This window comes from Bufo bufo, chromosome 11 (genome assembly GCF_905171765.1).
Source record: "Bufo bufo chromosome 11, aBufBuf1.1, whole genome shotgun sequence".
Lineage (NCBI taxonomy): Eukaryota > Metazoa > Chordata > Amphibia > Anura > Bufonidae > Bufo > Bufo bufo.
This window is the reverse complement of record NC_053399.1, coordinates 23,050,128-23,068,867: the sequence shown is the minus strand read 5'-3', so window position 1 is coordinate 23,068,867 and position 18,740 is coordinate 23,050,128. Positions and strand designations below refer to the sequence as shown.

General features: G+C 46.1%; 1 protein-coding gene and 1 long non-coding RNA gene across 8 annotated transcripts in view; one reads left to right on the top strand and one right to left on the bottom strand.

Moving 5' to 3' along the window:
• The window catches only part of LOC120981392, a 643,721-nt gene that overhangs the window by 452,548 nt on the left and 172,433 nt on the right, over positions 1 to 18,740 (bottom strand). The gene's annotated exons all lie outside the window — the stretch shown is intronic.
• The window catches only part of PPP1R13B (protein phosphatase 1 regulatory subunit 13B), an 82,349-nt gene that overhangs the window by 29,382 nt on the left and 34,227 nt on the right, over positions 1 to 18,740 (top strand). For 6 of the 7 annotated variants that reach the window (XM_040410874.1, XM_040410871.1, XM_040410876.1 and 3 more), the window contains exons 2-4: positions 1,663 to 1,810; positions 6,190 to 6,309; positions 11,502 to 11,563. In XM_040410874.1, coding sequence (XP_040266808.1) covers positions 1,663 to 1,810; positions 6,190 to 6,309; positions 11,502 to 11,563 — 330 coding nt within the window. Of the gene's footprint in view, positions 23 to 1,662; positions 1,811 to 6,189; positions 6,310 to 11,501; positions 11,564 to 18,740 lie in introns of all 7 variants that reach the window. The other variant, XM_040410873.1, reaches the window with a different exon arrangement.

The window sequence follows — 18,740 nt, the reverse complement described above, 5'->3', positions numbered from 1 at the left end:
GTGGATGGTGAGAGGTTCTCAGGTATGCAGAGAGACCGCCTCATGTAAATGGTGCTGACGGAACAGTGTGTGAAATAAAGCGCCCCTTGTTCCGTTTAGCGGCACACAAGTCGATGTCCTCTCCAGCGACCTACTTTCTAAGCCCATAATGGTGTCTGCCCAGACGTGACGTGAGCCTGCAGTGGACGTCACGCCGGGCTCATTACATTGTTCATTCAGGCCCTTGTTTATCATTGCCTTTTTCTGGTGCTTTCTGCTCCAAAATTCATTCTATCCCATGGGAGACATTCAGTAACCTATTGTGTTTCTGCTGTGTCCCGTTCCCAGCCTGTTGTTGTTTGCTGACAGTCTCCTGGAACAATGGCTTCTTGTCTTAATTTTGCACAGGATTTTACTAGTGATATCCAAGATAGGCCATCAATGTCTGACCGGCGGGGGTCCAACGCCCCGCACCCCTCTCCACTCAGCTGTTTTACAGTGGACGATGCTGGTCATTGCAGATTTCCTGGTGTCTTACCTGTTGCTGCGCTGTAAATATTGTGCTTGCTCTTGGGTTGCCATGGTAGCATGAAAGCGGTTGTCCAGGATTTTTGATATTGCTGGCTTATCCCTGGGTTATCTCAAGCTCCATAAGTTGTCACCAGAACCGCTTGGCTCTATCCGCTGTGTATGTAGAGAACATGGTTACTGCAGCACTGAAGTGAATGGGACTGGCGCTGCAGTAACCAGCTCCATCCACCTCACAATGGAGGGAGCTGTGTAGTTCTAAAGCTGACTTCCGGAGCTACCCCGAAACAGCTGACCGTGGGGAAGCGGGGTGTTCCCCCCCCCCCCCCCCTAAAACCTAAAAAAAAAGAAAAAACAATTTGCTGTCAGTTTTAAAATAAAGATGCCACCTGCTCAGTCCCCTGCTGGTCTAGTGCCACTACTATAGTGATGACATGCCCAACTTGGCTACTGTTACTTGCCTGCTGAAGCCATTGATTGGCTGCAGCAAGCACTTTGAGTAGTTTGTGATGCAGCATCAGAAACTAAGAGTACCAGGAGCACCAGGCACCTGGAAGATCTTAAACATATTTATAACACATATATATATATATTAGAGAGAGAGAGAGAGAGAGAGAGAGAATGTGTGTATTATTATATTGCATTTTTTACTCTGACCACTGAGCCTCATAATAAACCGACACTTCCTGCTCTGTAGAAGTCACTTCCCAGCAGTCATCTTATTATCATCACAATCAGGATTACAATGACACCATTTGCAGTTGCTGATTATCACAGTTCGCACCCTCCCTGTACAATGAACTCTGCTCAGAGCATGCCCACAATACTCTTCCATAAAAGTCCATTAACATCACAATGCAGTTGGACTACCACTGGTCAGATGTTCACGACCTATCCTAAGCATAGGCCATCAATATCATAACCCGGACAACCCCTTCAACATTCAATTTTAATATATAATTCTTAGGTAAGATCAGGTGTAAAATACATCAGCTCATGAGCCGATCATCGTGGGGAAGCGGGTGGTGTTGGCAGGCGATACATTGTTACTCGCACCCCTTTAATGGCCCTATTGGCGCCAAGGGCTGTTGTTCATCCATTGACAGTCCTGACAGCGGCCCTGTGTGACCGGCGCTTTGTCTCTTTCTCTTTCAGACTATATTAACAGTGTTTCTTAGCAACAATGAACAAATATTAACTGAAGTCCCAATAACTCCCGAGACAACATGCCGGGACGTGGTGGAGTTCTGCAAGGAGCCTGGAGAAGGAGCGTGCCACCTGGCAGAAGTGTGGCGCGGGAACGGTAGGTCATCTGTGTAATTAATTAAAAAAATATATATATTTAAAGAGTTTTTACACCTTCTCAAGTGATGGCAGATCAGCACTGTGTTCCTCCTAAGTCTCGGGAACAGTGGGGTCCCAGAGGTCTGACCCTCATGATCATAGAGTGATAGCATATCCTAACCATAGCCATACCACTTCTGTTTTATTGTGGGTGATTTTGTTGATAACCTTTCCCATAAAACACCTTTTAAAGTAAAAAAAATAATGTTCACGTTAACTGGGGAACAAACGGACCACTTCCGTGGTGGTACCCTCCTTTTCAGCTGCAGATCTATTTATTCCCAGGCTACTCTTCCATCCTACCTGGTGCATACTGTGCATTAGTAGACACCTCCCATTTGTCCAGCCCTGCTCTAGGATTGGCCAGCACTGTTCACGTGAGCAGTGCTGGCCAATCCGAGGACAGCAGGAAGTGTCTTGGGCTACCACATGTGCAGTATGCGCCAGGCAGTCTAAAAGCTGTGGGTGGCAGAGGAGGTGTCTGGAAATGAATGGATCTGCTCCTGAAAAGATGAAAAAGAAGGACAACAAGTAAGTCTTCTTTTCGTCCCGAGTCATCGTTTTTTTTTTTTATTTTTTTTTTTTTAATTCTTCGACATTCTAATGTAAGAACTCTGGATGCTTTAAATGGGTTATTCGGATTAGATTGTTATCCACGGGATAGGGGATAACTATTAGTTCAGCGAGGTTCCTACTGCTGGTACCTCACCGATCACGAGAGTGGGGTCCCTGTTCCCCCTGCAGCCCCCCTGAAATGAATGGAGCATCCATGTGGCCACTCCATTCATTTCTAAGAAAGTTCAGGAGTTAGCGGAGTACAGATCCGTTTGTTTCAGGGTGGCTGCAGGGGGTACAGTTCCCCCATTCTCGTCCCAGCGGTAGGACCTCCACCAATCTAATAGTATCGCCTATCCTGTGGATAGAGGATAACTTAACCATTCATTTCAATAGGTCCGCAAAAAAAATGGAATGTACTCCGTATGCATTCTGTTTCCATAGTTCCGTTCAAAGATAGAACATGTCCTATTACTGTCCGCATAACGGACAAGGATAGTACTGTTCTATTAGGGGCCAGCTGTTCCGTTCCACAAAATCCGGAATGCACACGGATGTCATCCATATTTTTTGCGAATCCGTTTTTTGCGGACCTCAAATTGCATATGGTCGTGTGCATGAGCCCTAAATTTGTATTCCATTTAGGCCTATTGCACACGACCGTATGGCTTTTTCAGTGTTTCGCGGTCCGCAAAAAACAGATCCGCAAAAAATAAGGATGACATCCGTGTGCAATCCGTATTTTGTGGAACGGAACAGCTGGCCCCTAATAGAACAGTACTATCCTAGTCTGTAATGCGGACAATAATAGGACATGTTCTATTTTTTTGAGGAACAGACATACGGAAACGGAATGCACACGGAGTAGCTTTCGTTTTTTTGTGGACCTATTGAAATGAATGGTTCCGCATATGGTCCGCAAAAAACCTCAAACAGCTGATCGGTGGGGTTGTGGGCTGTCGGACCCCTGCCTATCTGATATTGATTACCTATCCTGAGGATAGGTCATCGATAGAAAAAGCCCGGACAACCCCTTTAAATAACACTGTTGGTTTTGTATGCTGTTTTAAAGGGAACCTGTCACATTGAACATGGTATTTGAGCTGCAGGCATCATATTATAGAACAGGATGAGCTGAGCAGATTTGTAGGAAAAGATTCAATAAAACTTGTAATTTATTCATTAAATTCCTGCTCGTTCTTGGCTCTGAGGTCCAGGAGGCGGTCCTGTCAGTGATTGACAGCCTTCCCTCTATGACTGTGAATACAGAGAGAGCTGTCAATCACTGATAGGACCGCCTCCTGGACTTCAAAGCCCAGAATGAGCAGAGATTTAATGAATAAATTGCAAGTTTTACTGAATCTTTTCCCATCAAGCTATATATCAATCTGCTCAGCTCCTCCTGCTCTATCCCTTAACTTTAATGGTAACAGATTCCCTTTAAAGCTCAGCATTTCCATGTTCCTGATTGAACATGGCATGAAGACGGCAATGAAAGTATTACACCGTTCTTTGTGCCACTGGCCATCAGAGCCATGACACAACCAATGAAGCCGAGTGAGGTTTGCCAGAGGTAGTAGAGTGGAGTTTGATGGTGGAGGTGGCTTTGGAGGAAGCAGAGCTGGGTCTAGCACAACGTACGTGCATATATGTTATCTGAAGTCTTGCACAGGACTGCCTGTCTTCATGGAGCAAGTCAATGGCGTTAGTTTAGGACTTTGTGTCTCTCGCACACGGTCTGGATAGCGTTCAGATGATGGACGGTAATAAAACATATGATAGGTACGCTGTGGCTCTCTGCCAAGATATGGTCAATAAGCCCTTGCATATAATACAAGCCACATTATTCCTAATACGGCAGAGACTAATGTGCACCTGTTAGGCTCCATTCACACGTCCGCAAATGTGTCCGCATCCGTTTACGCAATTTTGTGGAACGGGTGCGGACACATTTATTCTCTATGGGGACGGAATGGATGTTCGGGTCCCGCAGCTCCGCAAAAGATAGAACATGTCCTATTCTTAGGCATTTCTATAGGGGTGCCGGGCGGGTGTGTTGCGGATCTGCAATTTGCGGGTCCGCAACACACCACGGACGTGTGAATGGAGCCTTATGCAACTGGAGTGTCCTAAGGCTAGGGCCACATACAGCTGACTTTTTCTGTTGCAGTTTTTCTTGTGAATTGTCTGCACATTTTGTGTTGCATGCTAATTCATATCTGCAGCGTATTGTCCTCCTATCTCCTTGCTGAAATTTTCAAAGACATGTGGATGGCGCAAAAACTCTGTCCACGTTCCATGTACTGGCAGGTGTGAGGGCCTGCACCCTGAGTCAACCGGAAACCATTAGAATTTTAGTTGGACATACAAATGACTAGAAGTCATTTATGTAAATAGTGACCATTATAAGCAAAGCAAAAAATTAGAAAAAGTTGCGACTCTCACGGGAATGGTCCCCTCCAGTGTTGCGGCTTTGGCTGCTGTCTGTCCCATTAATCACCGTTGAATAATTTTTCTGTTCCAAATAACAATTTGGATGCATAACATCTAATAATTCCTGCTCTGCTGCATGTAAAAAATGGGACACTTTGACAGGATCGGATAGGCCTGGCACCAGGCGGCCCCCTCGCCGCCCCCCCATCCTCTGGAGGCATTTAATGCTTTTTAAAGTTTGTCAGCGCTGCAGGCTCCGGCTTCCAGATGTTTGCTGCTGAAACGCATTAGCGCGTCCGTCGCTTTTTAAGCACACGAGCTGCTTCCTGACAGAACCTTTATGAAATCAGAAACGCAGCCGGGTTGACTCATGCATTTTTGCCGATTTTTCTTCCCCCTCTTTGCCGTCCTGATGACTCATTCTGGTAATGGTTTTTGAACCTAATAAATATCGTTGGAGGCTCTGCTCCTCATCTCAGCCCAGACAGATGTTAGTGTTTGCGATAAGCGGAGACAGTCAAGGTCACAAAAGACATTTAGTTTACAGTTGGCTCCGTTCTTTTATTCATATTTTTGGCAAATTTACAGGAGGAGACTTTCCTGGTTCCAGTCTTCCTCCTCCTTCATGCTCGCACCAGTCTGTACCATCAAAAGGGAAATAAAAAAATACCCTTTGATCGTCCGTTCTGCGTGTTCTCCTGTGTGATTTACAATATGGGACTAGAACTAGATGAAAATAAATTTCATCACGGACTACCAGTGAAATGAACGTTGGTCATCTCATGACAGTGGCCCTTGTTGAGTTGGGATATATCGAGCAGCAAGTGACAAGTCTTTGACGGTGAGGTGTTGGAAGCAGGAAAAATGGGCCAGCGTAAGGATCTGAGGAGCTTTGAAGAGGGCCAAATTGTGATGTCAGGGGTTCTCCAAAATGGCAGGTCTAGTGGGGCATTCCTGGTATGCAGTATGTTGGTACCTACCAAAGGAAGAACTAATGACAGGGTCATAGACATGTTTGGGGAGTGAAGGCAAGCCCATTTGACCCAATCCTATAGATGAACTGTAGTAGATTACTGCTGGGCATCTTTAGAGGTCCTGTAGAGTCCATGCCTCAGTAGGTCAAAATTGTTTTAAGGGGACCTATGCAAAATTAGAGAGGTGGTATTAAAGGGGTTTGCCCTGATAACAGTGGACCTTTTAGAATGTAAGAGCTGCCATCAAGATCACTTCTACGTGGTCCATTTTTGAACCTCGCAATGAATGTGTAGGAAGTTTTTGATATCTATTAGCTCAATTGTTATTTTCTGCAATTCTACAACCAATTCTTACAATTATTCTCCGTTTGTTTAGAACGACCATTGCCCCTTGATCACCTGATGTTCGAGCACTTGCAAAAATGGGGTCCTCGAAGGGAGGAGGTGAAGTTCTTCCTACGTCATGAGGAATTTCCAGTGGACAGTAACGAGCAGGGTAAGTATCTTGAATGCCATAAGTATTGAAAATCGACATGGAGCATGATTTTTTCAATACAGACAGCACATAAGGGTGCACAAAAGAAAACACACTGAATTTCCTATCGGATCTGAACTAGGGGGCGCAATGGTCTATAGTAAACCGCTTCTGAGCATGTCAGTCATACTTCTCGGAAGATCTGCAAAACCCACACACCTCTGGACAAGAATGGCACAGATTCTGGAAGAAAGCAGCCATATTTTTCTATAAATCCTTTAAATCCAGGTGTTACTGTAGTAAATGCCGATATTCTACCAGATCTGGTCAGTCATGTAGATAAAGGCCCAGGAGCTGAGATAGTTACGGATTTGTAAGCCTTTGGCTTTCTCTGTGTCCTTATAGCACATGGAGAAAACTGTGGCTGACCTTAGGCTCGGGAACCCTTGATTTTGGCCTGACCGGCCAACCATGAATATTTATGGAGGTATCCCGACGGCAGATGTCTGGGAAAAGATGGATCAGGCAGTTGGATGTCATCATGCCTGATCCTTTTGCTCTTGGGGAAAGAAACCACTGCTAGAGATGTCTGGCAGAGGCTTCCTCTCCCTATTGAAAATACTTGCATACTTGGCTGAGCGTGCATGTGTATATAGGTTAAGTCGGGAGGATTGTCTGTCGGTCAAGTCTTCCCTGCAGCTATATATTGTGTATGGCCAGCTTTTTTCTGTATTATTTCCCACTGAATAAATTCTAAGGGATGTTGTTGTTTAATTATATGGGAATTGATATTTAAAGAGGTATTCAAGTAATTTGAAGTTGTCCATTATCTACAGCGGTATGACTCCCACTGATCAAGAGAATGGGGGCCTCCGTTCCCCACAGCATCTACAGAAATGAAGGAAGTGGCATGCGCACTGCCGCTCCATTCACCTTTATGGGACTGGCAGAGATAGCGGTATAGTGATGAATGCAGTGACAGTGTACGTCCTGCTGCTCCATTCATTTTGGGAGCCACTGTGATCTCGTAGTTAGGGTTGAGCGAACTTGTGTTTTAAGTTCGGCGTCTATAGTTCGGGTTTCGGGTTATTGAAGAATCGCGTTATGGATTCCACTACCACGGACCATAACTGAATTTAGAATCCATAACGCGATTCTTCGATAACCCGAACCCGAACTTTAGATGCCAAACTTAAAACACAAATTCGCTCAACACTACTCGTAATCAGTGGTGGTACGATTCCCTGCTGATCTAAGAGTTATCCCCTGTCCTGTGGATAGGGCATTATTTCAAATTACCACAATACCCCTTTAGGCCTCTTTCAGACTGGGTATGCGGGAAAATGTGCGGGTGCGTTACGGGAACACCCGCGATTTTTCCGCGCGAGTGCAAAACATTGTAATGCGTTTTGCATTCGCGTGAGAAAAATCGCGCGTGTTTGGTACCCAAACCCGAACTTCTTCACAGAAGTTCGGGCTTGGGATCGGTGTTCTGTAGATTGTATTATTTTCCCTTATAACATGGTTATAAGGGAAAATAATAGCATTCTGAATACAGAATGCATAGTAAAACAGCGCTGGAGGGGTTAAAAAAACCAAAAAATTTAATTTAACTCACCTTAATCCACTTGATTGCGCAGCCGGCATCTCTTCTGTCTTCATCTTAGCTGTGTGCAGCAACAGGACCTGTGGTGACGTCACTCCGGTCATCACATGATCCATCACATGATCTTTTACCATGGTTATGGATCATGTGATGACCGGAGTGACGTCACCACAGGTCCTGTTGCTGCACAGAGATCAGATGAAGACAGAAGGAGATGCCTGGCTGCGCGAGCAAGTGGACTAAGGTGAGTTAAATTAAAAAAAATATTTTTTAACCCCTCCAGCGATGTTTTACTATGCATTCTGTATTCAGAATGCTATTATTTTCCCTTATAACCATGTTATAAGGGAAAATAATAATGATCGGGTCTCCATCCCGATCGTCTCCTAGCAACCGTGCGTGAAAATCGCACCGCATCCGCACTTGCTTGCGGATGCTTGCGATTTTCACGCAACCCTATTCATTTCTATGGGGCCTGCGTTACGTGAAAAACGCATAAAGAGGAGCATGCTGCGATTTTCACGCAACGCACAAGTGATGCGTGAAAATCACCGCTCGTGTGCACAGCCCCATAGAATTGAATGGGTCGGTATTCAGTGCGGGTGCAATGCGTTCACCTCCTGCATCGCATCCGCGCGGAATACTCGCCCGTGTGAAAGGGGCCTTAGGCCTCCCCCAGGTATACGCTGTGCATAGGTAACCTATAAAACCTGACTGTGCTGCTGCTTTGCTGGGTGACCGTTTTGACTTTGCAAAATTCAGTGTGAAAGTAGCTAATGTCTGTCAGAGGTGTATACAATTTCCTGAAGTGTACCTTCAATGAATACCTCTGACTATTCTAAAGGCACCTGCCATCCATACGCTTCCACTGTAAGAGAAAAACCTATTCTGTGCAGAACATATTCTTTTACTAGTTGCCTCTAGCTGCTAACCGCACTTCCACGCAATAAAAACACAAAACCTATACCGGCCCTACAGAGGGCACAAGAATAGGGATGCATGGATATATTTGATGTTTCCACCAGTAGCTTGCAAAACCAGTGTGAAACCACCATCACTGTAGTGATTCCTGACATGCTTCTCCTAGTGCCACGCTTGTTATTTTATAAACTTGTCTTGTGATGAATGGCGCATTTATGTCCCTGCTTCCTGGAAAGCTGGAGTCTCTCCAGTCAGTAAGGGTAGTAGCTGTGTGTGCGTCATCATGCCCCTGCGCAGGAATGCAAGCCTTTGTTGTGTTCTCTCGCCGGGCAGACTGCCAACACACTTTATTATCATGACACTTTAACACTTGATGTATAGCAGACCCCTGCGCCAGGTCACCGTGCACCGGGTGCCACACTTACAACCGCTGTTGCAGGAGATAGATGGTCTGTGTATACTGGCTGCTGCAGGAAGGTGGTCTGTGTATACTGGCTGCTGCAGGAAGGTGGTCTGTGTATACTGGCTGCTGCAGGAAGGTGGTCTGTGTATACTGGCTGCTGCAGGAAGGCGGTCTGTGTATACTGGCTGCTGCAGGAAGGTGGTCTGTGTATACTGGCTGCTGCAGGAAGGCGGTCTGTGTATACTGGCTGCTGCAGGAAGGCGGTCTGTGTATACTGGCTGCTGCAGGAAGGCGGTCTGTGTATACTGGCTGCTGCAGGAAGGCGGTCTGTGTATACTGGCTGCTGCAGGAAGGTGGTCTGTGTATACTGGCTGCTGCAGGAAGGTGGTCTGTGTATACTGGCTGCTGCAGGAAGGTGGTCTGTGTATACTGGCTGCTGCAGGAAGGTGGTCTGTGTATACTGGCTGCTGCAGGAAGGTGGTCTGTGTATACTGGCTGCTGCAGGAAGGTGGTCTGTGTATACTGGCTGCTGCAGGAAGGTGGTCTGTGTATACTGGCTGCTGCAGGAAGGTGGTCTGTGTATACTGGCTGCTGCAGGAAGGCGGTCTGTGTATACTGGCTGCTGCAGGAAGGTGGTCTGTGTATACTGGCTGCTGCAGGAAGGTGGTCTGTGTATACTGGCTGCTGCAGGAAGGCGGTCTGTGTATACTGGCTGCTGCAGGAAGGCGGTCTGTGTATACTGGCTGCTGCAGGAAGGCGGTCTGTGTATACTGGCTGCTGCAGGAAGGCGGTCTGTGTATACTGGCTGCTGCAGGAAGGCGGTCTGTGTATACTGGCTGCTGCAGGAAGGTGGTCTGTGTATACTGGCTGCTGCAGGAAGGTGGTCTGTGTATACTGGCTGCTGCAGGAAGGTGGTCTGTGTATACTGGCTGCTGCAGGAAGGTGGTCTGTGTATACTGGCTGCTGCAGGAAGGTGGTCTGTGTATACTGGCTGCTGCAGGAAGGCGGTCTGTGTATACTGGCTGCTGCAGGAAGGCGGTCTGTGTATACTGGCTGCTGCAGGAAGGCGGTCTGTGTATACTGGCTGCTGCAGGAAGGCCGTCTGTGTATACTGGCTGCTGCAGGAAGGCCGTCTGTGTATACTGGCTTGTAGCTATGTTTGTGTGTCTAAACACTTCCTTGGGTAAACTGCGGATAGGCACGTGAAATGGAAATGAGCGACTGCGTTAGAGGGCAACACCTGCCCGGCTAGAAAGTGCCAACGTTAGGAAATTTATACCCCCACTTCTAAAAGAACATTGTCGTCTTCCTTGATACAACCCAAAGGTTTAAAAAATAAATAAAAGCCTTCATCCCACCCGAGTTGAAGTCTAAAAATCCGTAAGGAGATTAACCCCCCCCCCCCCCCCACCTCCTCTGCAGAGTCTGACTGATTACTCTTTTTGATCACTAGACTTTTTTTTTTTTTGGGTTCCTATTAGTCAAAAGCTATAGTGTAATTTAGGTGTATTGGATCTGCCGGCGCGGCTTCCCAGTCGTGAAGAATATAGACATTTATTCATTTTCTGTGTTGAAAGACAATGCATTTCACGCTTGACCTGATGAAGAACTCTGTGCTTGAAAAGAGTAAGGCTACTTTCACACTGGCGTTTAGGCTTTCCATTTCTGAGATCCGTTCAGGGCTCTCGGAAGCGGTCCAAAACAGATCAGTTTTGCCCTAATGCATTCTGAATGGAAAAGGATCCGCTCAGAATGCATCAGTTTGCCTCCGTTCCGTCTCCATTCCGCTCTGGAGGCCGTTTGGTGTCCGCCTGACGATGCGGAGGCAAACGGATCCGTCCTGACACACAATGTAAGTCAATGGGGACGGATCCGTTTTCACTGACGCAATAGAAAACAGATCCCCCCCCCCAATTGACTTTCATTAGTGTTCAAGACAGATCCGTCTTGGCTATGTCAAAGATAATACAAACGGATCCGTTCTGAACGGATGTATGCGGTTGTATGATCTGAACGGATCCGCACCAAACGCGAGTGTGAAAGTAGCCTTAGGTGAACCCTGAAAATGTTGACTTGAGAGGTCCCTGTTTCTGCTTGGTCCTATTGCGTTCTAAGTGTAGTGTTCCTTTAAATGGTAAAGACAAGTTTTTTTTAGTCCTAGGTCGCATGCTATAAGACATATCTTTCACAGTCCGATGTTAAAAAAAACAAAAAAACAAAAAAAAAAAACTTGTAGGTTCAGTTTTTCCTCTTCATAACATGAACTTATTTCTTCCTTTCTAGCTGCTCGTCAGGCTCCCAACCAGAGGAACGGGCTCACTGGAGAGAAGCGTCTCGAAAACGGGGTATGGAAAATGTAACACTACACCATTGTATTAGATAATGTGGCTGCGGTCGATGTTCCACCATGAGGTCCTGGCTTCCGTTTGGACTTCTTGATGTTGTGCTCGTATCCGTCTGTCTTGTTGTTAGTCGTCATCTTCTTTATTTCTCCAACTTTTTGAATTCTCTTTTCCATTGAGCTGGACCTTCTCCTGATATATCTGGAATAAGATAAAACTTTTAATTTTGGTCATGAGTTCTTCAAGTAGAAGAATGGATTTGGTTGGGTGACGGATCTTCTTGTTTGTAGGCAACAAAGACTTCTTCTAAAAATATCAAAGTTCAAGAATGTCATGGCCTCTTACAGTTCTTTTCAGCCGCTTTGTTGGAAAGTTGGGTGAAGGTCACAGCATAGGTTCTTCCTTGTAGATGCATTTCTGCAGGTTCTGAGTTGTAGCTCGCTGGTTGACACGGGCCTATGGAAGGTTATTATTGCAGAATCAATGTCAGATGGAAAATACAGATGAATTAGTAAGTTGCATAACTTCATATACTATGTGCTTTTAGGATGTGGTTAGAAAGTGACCAACACCTTTATATTGTGTATATGTCGTCCTCTGCATTTGCTGGTCTGATCGTGTTTTTTTTATTTTTTTTATTAATATGTCATTAAAACCATCCATGCCATTACCTGGCACACATGACGAACACACGGATTCCCTTTTGTTCAGGGTTTTGCTCAGTTAGATGCTTTTTGCAAGGTTTATATGTGTTTTTATAATGCTATCTTCTACATCAGGCATGGCCAACCTACGGCTCTCCAGCTGTTGTAAAACTACAACTCCCACCATGCCCTGCTCTCTGTAGGCAGTCTGGGCATGCTGGGAGTTGTAGTTTTGCAACAGCTGGAGCGCCTCAGGTTGGCCATCCCTGTTCTAGATTATCAGTATGGTTCCTGTCGTAATAATTTAGGTGGTTTAGTTGGGGGCAAACAATGCAATATAAGATTAGCGCCTCTAGGGTACCATCAGGGAGTATCGAGGGTTCCTCGAGAGGCACAAGTGTGAGACAGGTGCCATCTTGGTAGTTGTAGGGAAATCCATAGAACCAGCGTCTTCTTCAGTGGGCCTCATTTTGGGTCCACATCGGATCCTCATTTCATCTAGATTGATTGCACGCTCCTGTACTATGCTATAATCTCCTTGCTTGTCACTGTGGATTGTTTCTCCCATTAATACAAACAATAAACCCCCCTCCCCTTCCCTTGCTTAGGTATAAGATTAATTGTAATCTCTCATTCCTTATTTCTTCTGTACCTCGCCCTCTTGCTTTGCCAGGATATTCAAATTACTTTCTTCAATCGTGTTTGCCATTAATGCCACCTAAAACAAAAGCGGGACTCCATATCAGTGGCTGCGCATTTTGACAGGAGCCGGAGAGAGCGTCTCGATCGCCCGGCCACTAGGTCATTCTATCTCGCGAGAACGGATGAGATTGCACGCAGTGACGTCACTATACTCGCTAGCGTCCGCCCGTTGCTCTCGCCTGCTAGTGATGCGGTATACTTTCCCGCGCATGCGCGGGCGTGACCCGCCTAGTCATGAGAAGTAGGCGTGTCACCAGCCAAGCCTCATTCTGAGGCCGGCGTTTTAAATTGTAGCGGTCTTTACCACAGCATCCGACTACATCAGGTCTATGCGCTAGGAACTTTGTTAGGAGGAGGGGGGTCCGTTATCAGTTGTCCTCTTCCTTCTATGTTGCCAGTATGTCCAATTGAAGCTGTATCAGGGCTCTGGACATATTACCTTGATGTCCAGGGGACACGGCCAGTATCTTTGTCTGTGTGCCCTGGTCAACCAAATAGCCCAAAGCTCCCTTGCGTTTCCCCTGATGAGCTTTATACTCCTCTTTAAGCGAAACGTGCATGTAGGGATTTGGCAGGAGAGGGTTCACTAGGGCGTATCAATTCCAGGGTTAGAGGGGGGTCCGTGAACAGGTCACCAGGGCTAGTGTAGGTCCTTGCAGGGCATCTTTAGGGCAAGCTAGGCTAGTATCCCTTACCCCGTCTTTTTTGCCACTGTTTCCGGCCTCTGTGTACTGACCTCATCGAATATTGGTGAGGCAATCGTTGCACAACGAACGTTTCGTCGGAGCGGTAGGACCACCGGTTTACACTTTTTGGTGCCGCCAAGCACTTTTTTTTCATTATAAGTGTGTTCTGGCCACCCATTGCCACAATCATCTGTGGGGTGACCTACCTTGCTTCAATATTGTATCCTATGTGTATGTACATTATCTAATTTATTATCTTGGGGACAATTTTTCTTATCTGATTAAAATTAAAAGTTATGTGTGGTCCACACCCGTGTTTCCATTTCGCAAGATATAGAACATGTCCTATTCTTGTCTGTTTTGTGGACGAGAATAGGCAGTTCTACGGAAGGGAGTGAGAAAATTGGGGGTAAACTGCCCTGGTATGTGAGAGGAATTTTGTAAAATTGTTCAAGGGGCCCGTTTACATGACAGCTGTCTGCATCTGTATGTCCGTTCAGTGGCCCCGCAAAAAAGATAGAGCATATCCAATTCTTGTCTGTAAATGCGGGCAAAAATAGGACATGTTCTATCACGGAGGAGGATGTTTCATTACGCAAAATGCGGAAGGCGCAAGGCTGGTATCCTTGTTTTGCGGATCCGCAATCTGCGGTCTGCAAAAAACGGATACAGTCATGTGAAAAAGCCCTAAGACTGCGTCTTCACACAGAAGTTGTCTCACTACAGCAAATGGCAATTATCATGTAGACAAAGTTAATTCCCATCTTAGACATTGGGGGGCATATCGCTAGGATTTGCCCCCCAATGTCTGAAAGGTGCAGGTCCCACCTCTGGGACCCGCACCTTTGCTCAGAACTGACCCCGCAAAGCCCCACTATGGGGCTGACTGAAATAGCCGAGCCAGTGCTCGCGTATTTTCGGTGCTCTCATAGGAATGAATGGAGAGCGGCCTAGGATGGGAATAGCGCTTTAATACAAGGCACTTGCTAATGTATTGTGATTGTCCATGTTGCCTCCTTTGCTGGCTGGATTCATTTTCCCATCACATTATACACGGCTGGTTTCAATGGTTACGACCACCCTGCAATCCAGCAGCGGTGGCCGCGCTTGCACACTGTAGGAAAAGGCACTGCCCTGTCTGGTGGCTGGAACCGTGGGAGCGCACATAGGCCGGTGCCTTTCCTATAGTGTGCAAGCATGACCACTGCTGCTGGATTGCAGGGTGGTCGTAACCCCTGGAATCGAACAGCAGAGGCAATATGGACAATCACAATACATTAGTAAGTGCCTTGTGTTAACTCTCTCTACATAATTAATGCCATTTGCTGAAGTGAGACAACCCCTTTAAGTCAGAAGATTGCTCCTGTCAGAAACCTCCAAAAATAGCCTTCTCCGATCCACCTGCACTTACATAACACATGAGTCACGGAAGCGCCTCCGCCGATCCTCCTTCCCGCTTCCTTTGTTTTCCTAAATTAACGTCAACTCTTGAGCAGTGAAGTTTTAGATTAGCTAGGGCACCGAGCTTCCCGTCCCCGGGGCCTATTTGTACATGTTTAAAATTCATTTTGCACAATAAATGCAAATGCTTTGCAAAGCGAAGGTACCCACACGTTCCCAGCAGAGACGAGGCTATGCGGATGGGTGGGGGGAATGTGATGTGCTGCATGCAGACCTCGCGCAGCAAGTACAGCGTGTGCAGGACATGACGCTGATGGGAGCTGACAGCTCGGTTGATCTTGCCTTGATTAGGTGTCTGACTGCTGGCAAAATCCACTAGTCTTTTCCATTCACTCATTGCTGATCCACGCTCGGGGACAGCTTTTCATATCGATAACGCCGTGCACCCATGGGTTGGACTCGGCCACCGTGTGAAATTGCAGAGTACGTTTCCTGAGGTTCAGCTCCGGAGCACTGTGGGCTACTTATAGACGCTTTCCTCGTTTCTTACTGCTTGCTCCAAATGGTTTGATTTGTGATTTGGGATAAGGATAACTTAAAATAAGACCCGTATCATGGAACTGACCCACTTGAAGAGCGTTCAGGAGATCACCTCTGATGGAGAATTCAGCAAGATCAAAGTGTCCTCCTACACCGTCACATGGGGTAGCGTCGCAACGGTAACACCTAAAAGTATCATTGTGTATAGTTCTAGTATGTTATCATTCCTGTTCATCCACCAGTTGGTTAGGTATGTAGTACAGCACCGGGATATCTGGCAACTGTTCGTCTCATTTAACCCTCTAGTGAACCAACCAACCTTACAGGGACAGATAACTGGGCAAATTATCGGGAACAGATGTTCCCACGAGCGCTTGTTCCCAATTGTACAGTATATTGGTACATACAATAGGGATATTATGATAGGTACGTTTCTGGATCTGTGTGCTTTGTAGGTCTGTGTTGTTGGATGTTTATCTGCAGAGAGCTGTGACTGCTGTTTGTTTTTTAAAAGCGCAGTTTTACAATTTTCACATTTGTGTAAAAGTTGCACGCATGTAAATAAATGTAAACAATAATAGGAAAAATTTTGCCACTTCCTCTAAAGCCTATTTTATTTTCCTTCATTTTAATGAGTATTTCCACTAATGACGCACATCAGTCATCAGCCAGGAAAGCGGTTCTGTTGCTTTTGCCTTTAAAATCTGTGTGTAAAAGTGGCATAAATCGGAAGTGTTTGAAGCTCTTATTATACCGTCTTATCTCATTCCTGTTATTACAGAGGAGCCAACTGTGGTACATTGAACAATATGAGGAAACTGAATAGAAAAGCCTCCGTTACCACCACATTTGGCTGGAGTTGCTGACTCATAGTATAACAACTGCCGGACATAGCTGCTGTTAGGCTACTTTCACCCTGACGTCTACCTGCGTGCAGCGGTTTCTGTCCTGCCGCCTCTCTGCATATTTGCCGTGCTACGGATGGATCTGTGCCGCTCCCCATTAAAGTGAATGGTGCCGGGTGGACTTGCGTCAGCTCACGGGTGTACACTGTAGTATGGATCCGTCAGGCTGTTCCCCTGCCGGACCAAGTAAACTCTAATGCCTGATTGACGCCAGATTAGTGGGAGTCCTACTGCTGCAACCCCCAATGATCACAAGTATAGCCCTGCTTCATTCATCTCTATGGGACTGCTGGAAATAGCTAAGCGTTGTACTCGGCAATCTCCAGTAGTCCCATAGCAGTGTGCATGCTTGACTTCATTTTAGAGGGCCTTGTGGGGTATGTGGTCCCCCTTCTTGTGTTCATTGGAGGGGTCACAGCAGTAGGATCCCACTAATCTTAGTTATTCTTTATCCTGTCGAAAGGTGATAACTTGAAATTACTGGAATACACCTTTAGAACATTATCCACTTTTTATACATGCAAGTGTTTTTATCGGTTGATAACCCTACCCCTCCTGCATCTTGAATACACCCTAAAATAAAAGTCTGGTCCCAGATTTTGACTTGCCTTGTCCCCGCTATAAGAGAATTATAAATCAATAGAAAGAGGGTCCTCTATATTCAGGAGGACCTGTCCTGTTCTGCATTATACTCCCTATTCATTTAAATGGACCCTGTGTAATGCTTCATTACCCCTGTTGGGGCGCTGCAGGGAAATTGAACATTTATTCTCAGGTTTCCCCCCAGATTAGAACTGATCACTGGGGGTCCCAGATCAGGTAATTGTCAAGGGACCCTTCTAACTATTGGGAACGGTCCAAAGTGGAGAACCCCCTTTAAAACGGCATTGAATCCTGTCAACAGGGAGACGTAAAAAGCTAAGTTTTCCTTTCCATTCCTGTTCCTGGTATATAGAAGATGGTAGATCACCCCTGACACCTCATGTCATGGCAGTACATGAATCCAGTCTCCGAGCTTCCTCCATCTAAGGCTTCTTCCTTGCAGAGGAAGAAAACACTTGAACGTAACCCGTTATTTCTTGTCTGCTGAGCTGACACTTTTCAGCTTTAAATAACTTCTTAAGAGTTAAGGGCTTAAAATTATATCTCTGTGATATCGTCGTAACCGATTATATAACCTTTTTTTTTTATGACAGATACATATATTACAGATTTTTTTATTATTTTTTTATTTTTTTTTACGAAAGATGCTTTAAAGGGATATTCCCACCAGAGATGATCAGGAGGTGGGGGGTGACTTTAATTTATGCTGCCCCTTTACAATATTGAAGCATGGGCTTCAGGACTCGCTAGCAAGTCCAGAAGGAGGTGCCTGAGGTGCATGCCCGCTAATTGTCAGATGCCTCCAAATACACATTCAGTGACCCCATGATTCAGAGTAACCCGTAACCGTTGAATCGGTTTCTGAAAGCACATAATCCGAAAATCCCTGCACACGTGCCTGGTATACAAGGATCTCTTCTCTCCAGGCTTCTGGGTCATTCTTCTCCTGACCTCCCTCTCATCGCCATGGCTTGCTTATAAGCGTTTAACCCTTAGTCAGCAGAGCAGGAGGAATGCCGTATTCAGCATATTACTCCTTGTGTAAACAGCAGAGGCCCACAACATGATTGACTGCTGGCGCTCCCCATGTAGAGAAGCCTGTCCTGGATGTCACCGCGTCGTCTTCTTTTAGCCGGAGGTAATGAATGTATTTTTCCTGCAGGCCTATAAGCCAGTAGACAACAGCACCCATCATATGATCTATTCAGTTTTAAAGGGGTTGTCTCATCAAGAAATCCCCTGTTGGGCATATGGACATCATAGATTGCCCCACGCTTTGGACCAGCCAAAACGGAGAGCAGCTGAGTAGGGATGGCTCCTGTGCCGGCGGACTCGAGCCATATACAAGGACTGCCGCTCATCTCAACGGCTGCCGCCTGGCTGGCCTCGGCTCCTCTGAACACTACAGAGGCTACGTTTTGAAAGTTGTCTCTGAGGCAACCCCTTTAAGGCTAGGTCTACACGACGACATGTGTCGCGCGACAGATAGGGCACAACTACACTGCAACATTTGTCGCGCACCAATTTTTATAATGATAGTCTATGGTGTCGCAATGTGACCTGCTGCGACTGCGTCGCAACAGTCGCAGAAAAATCCATTTCGAATGGATTTTTTGCGACTGTCGCTTCGCAGTCGCAGCATGTTGCATGTTGCAGTGCGACACCATAGACTATCATTATAAAAATTGTCGTGCGTCAA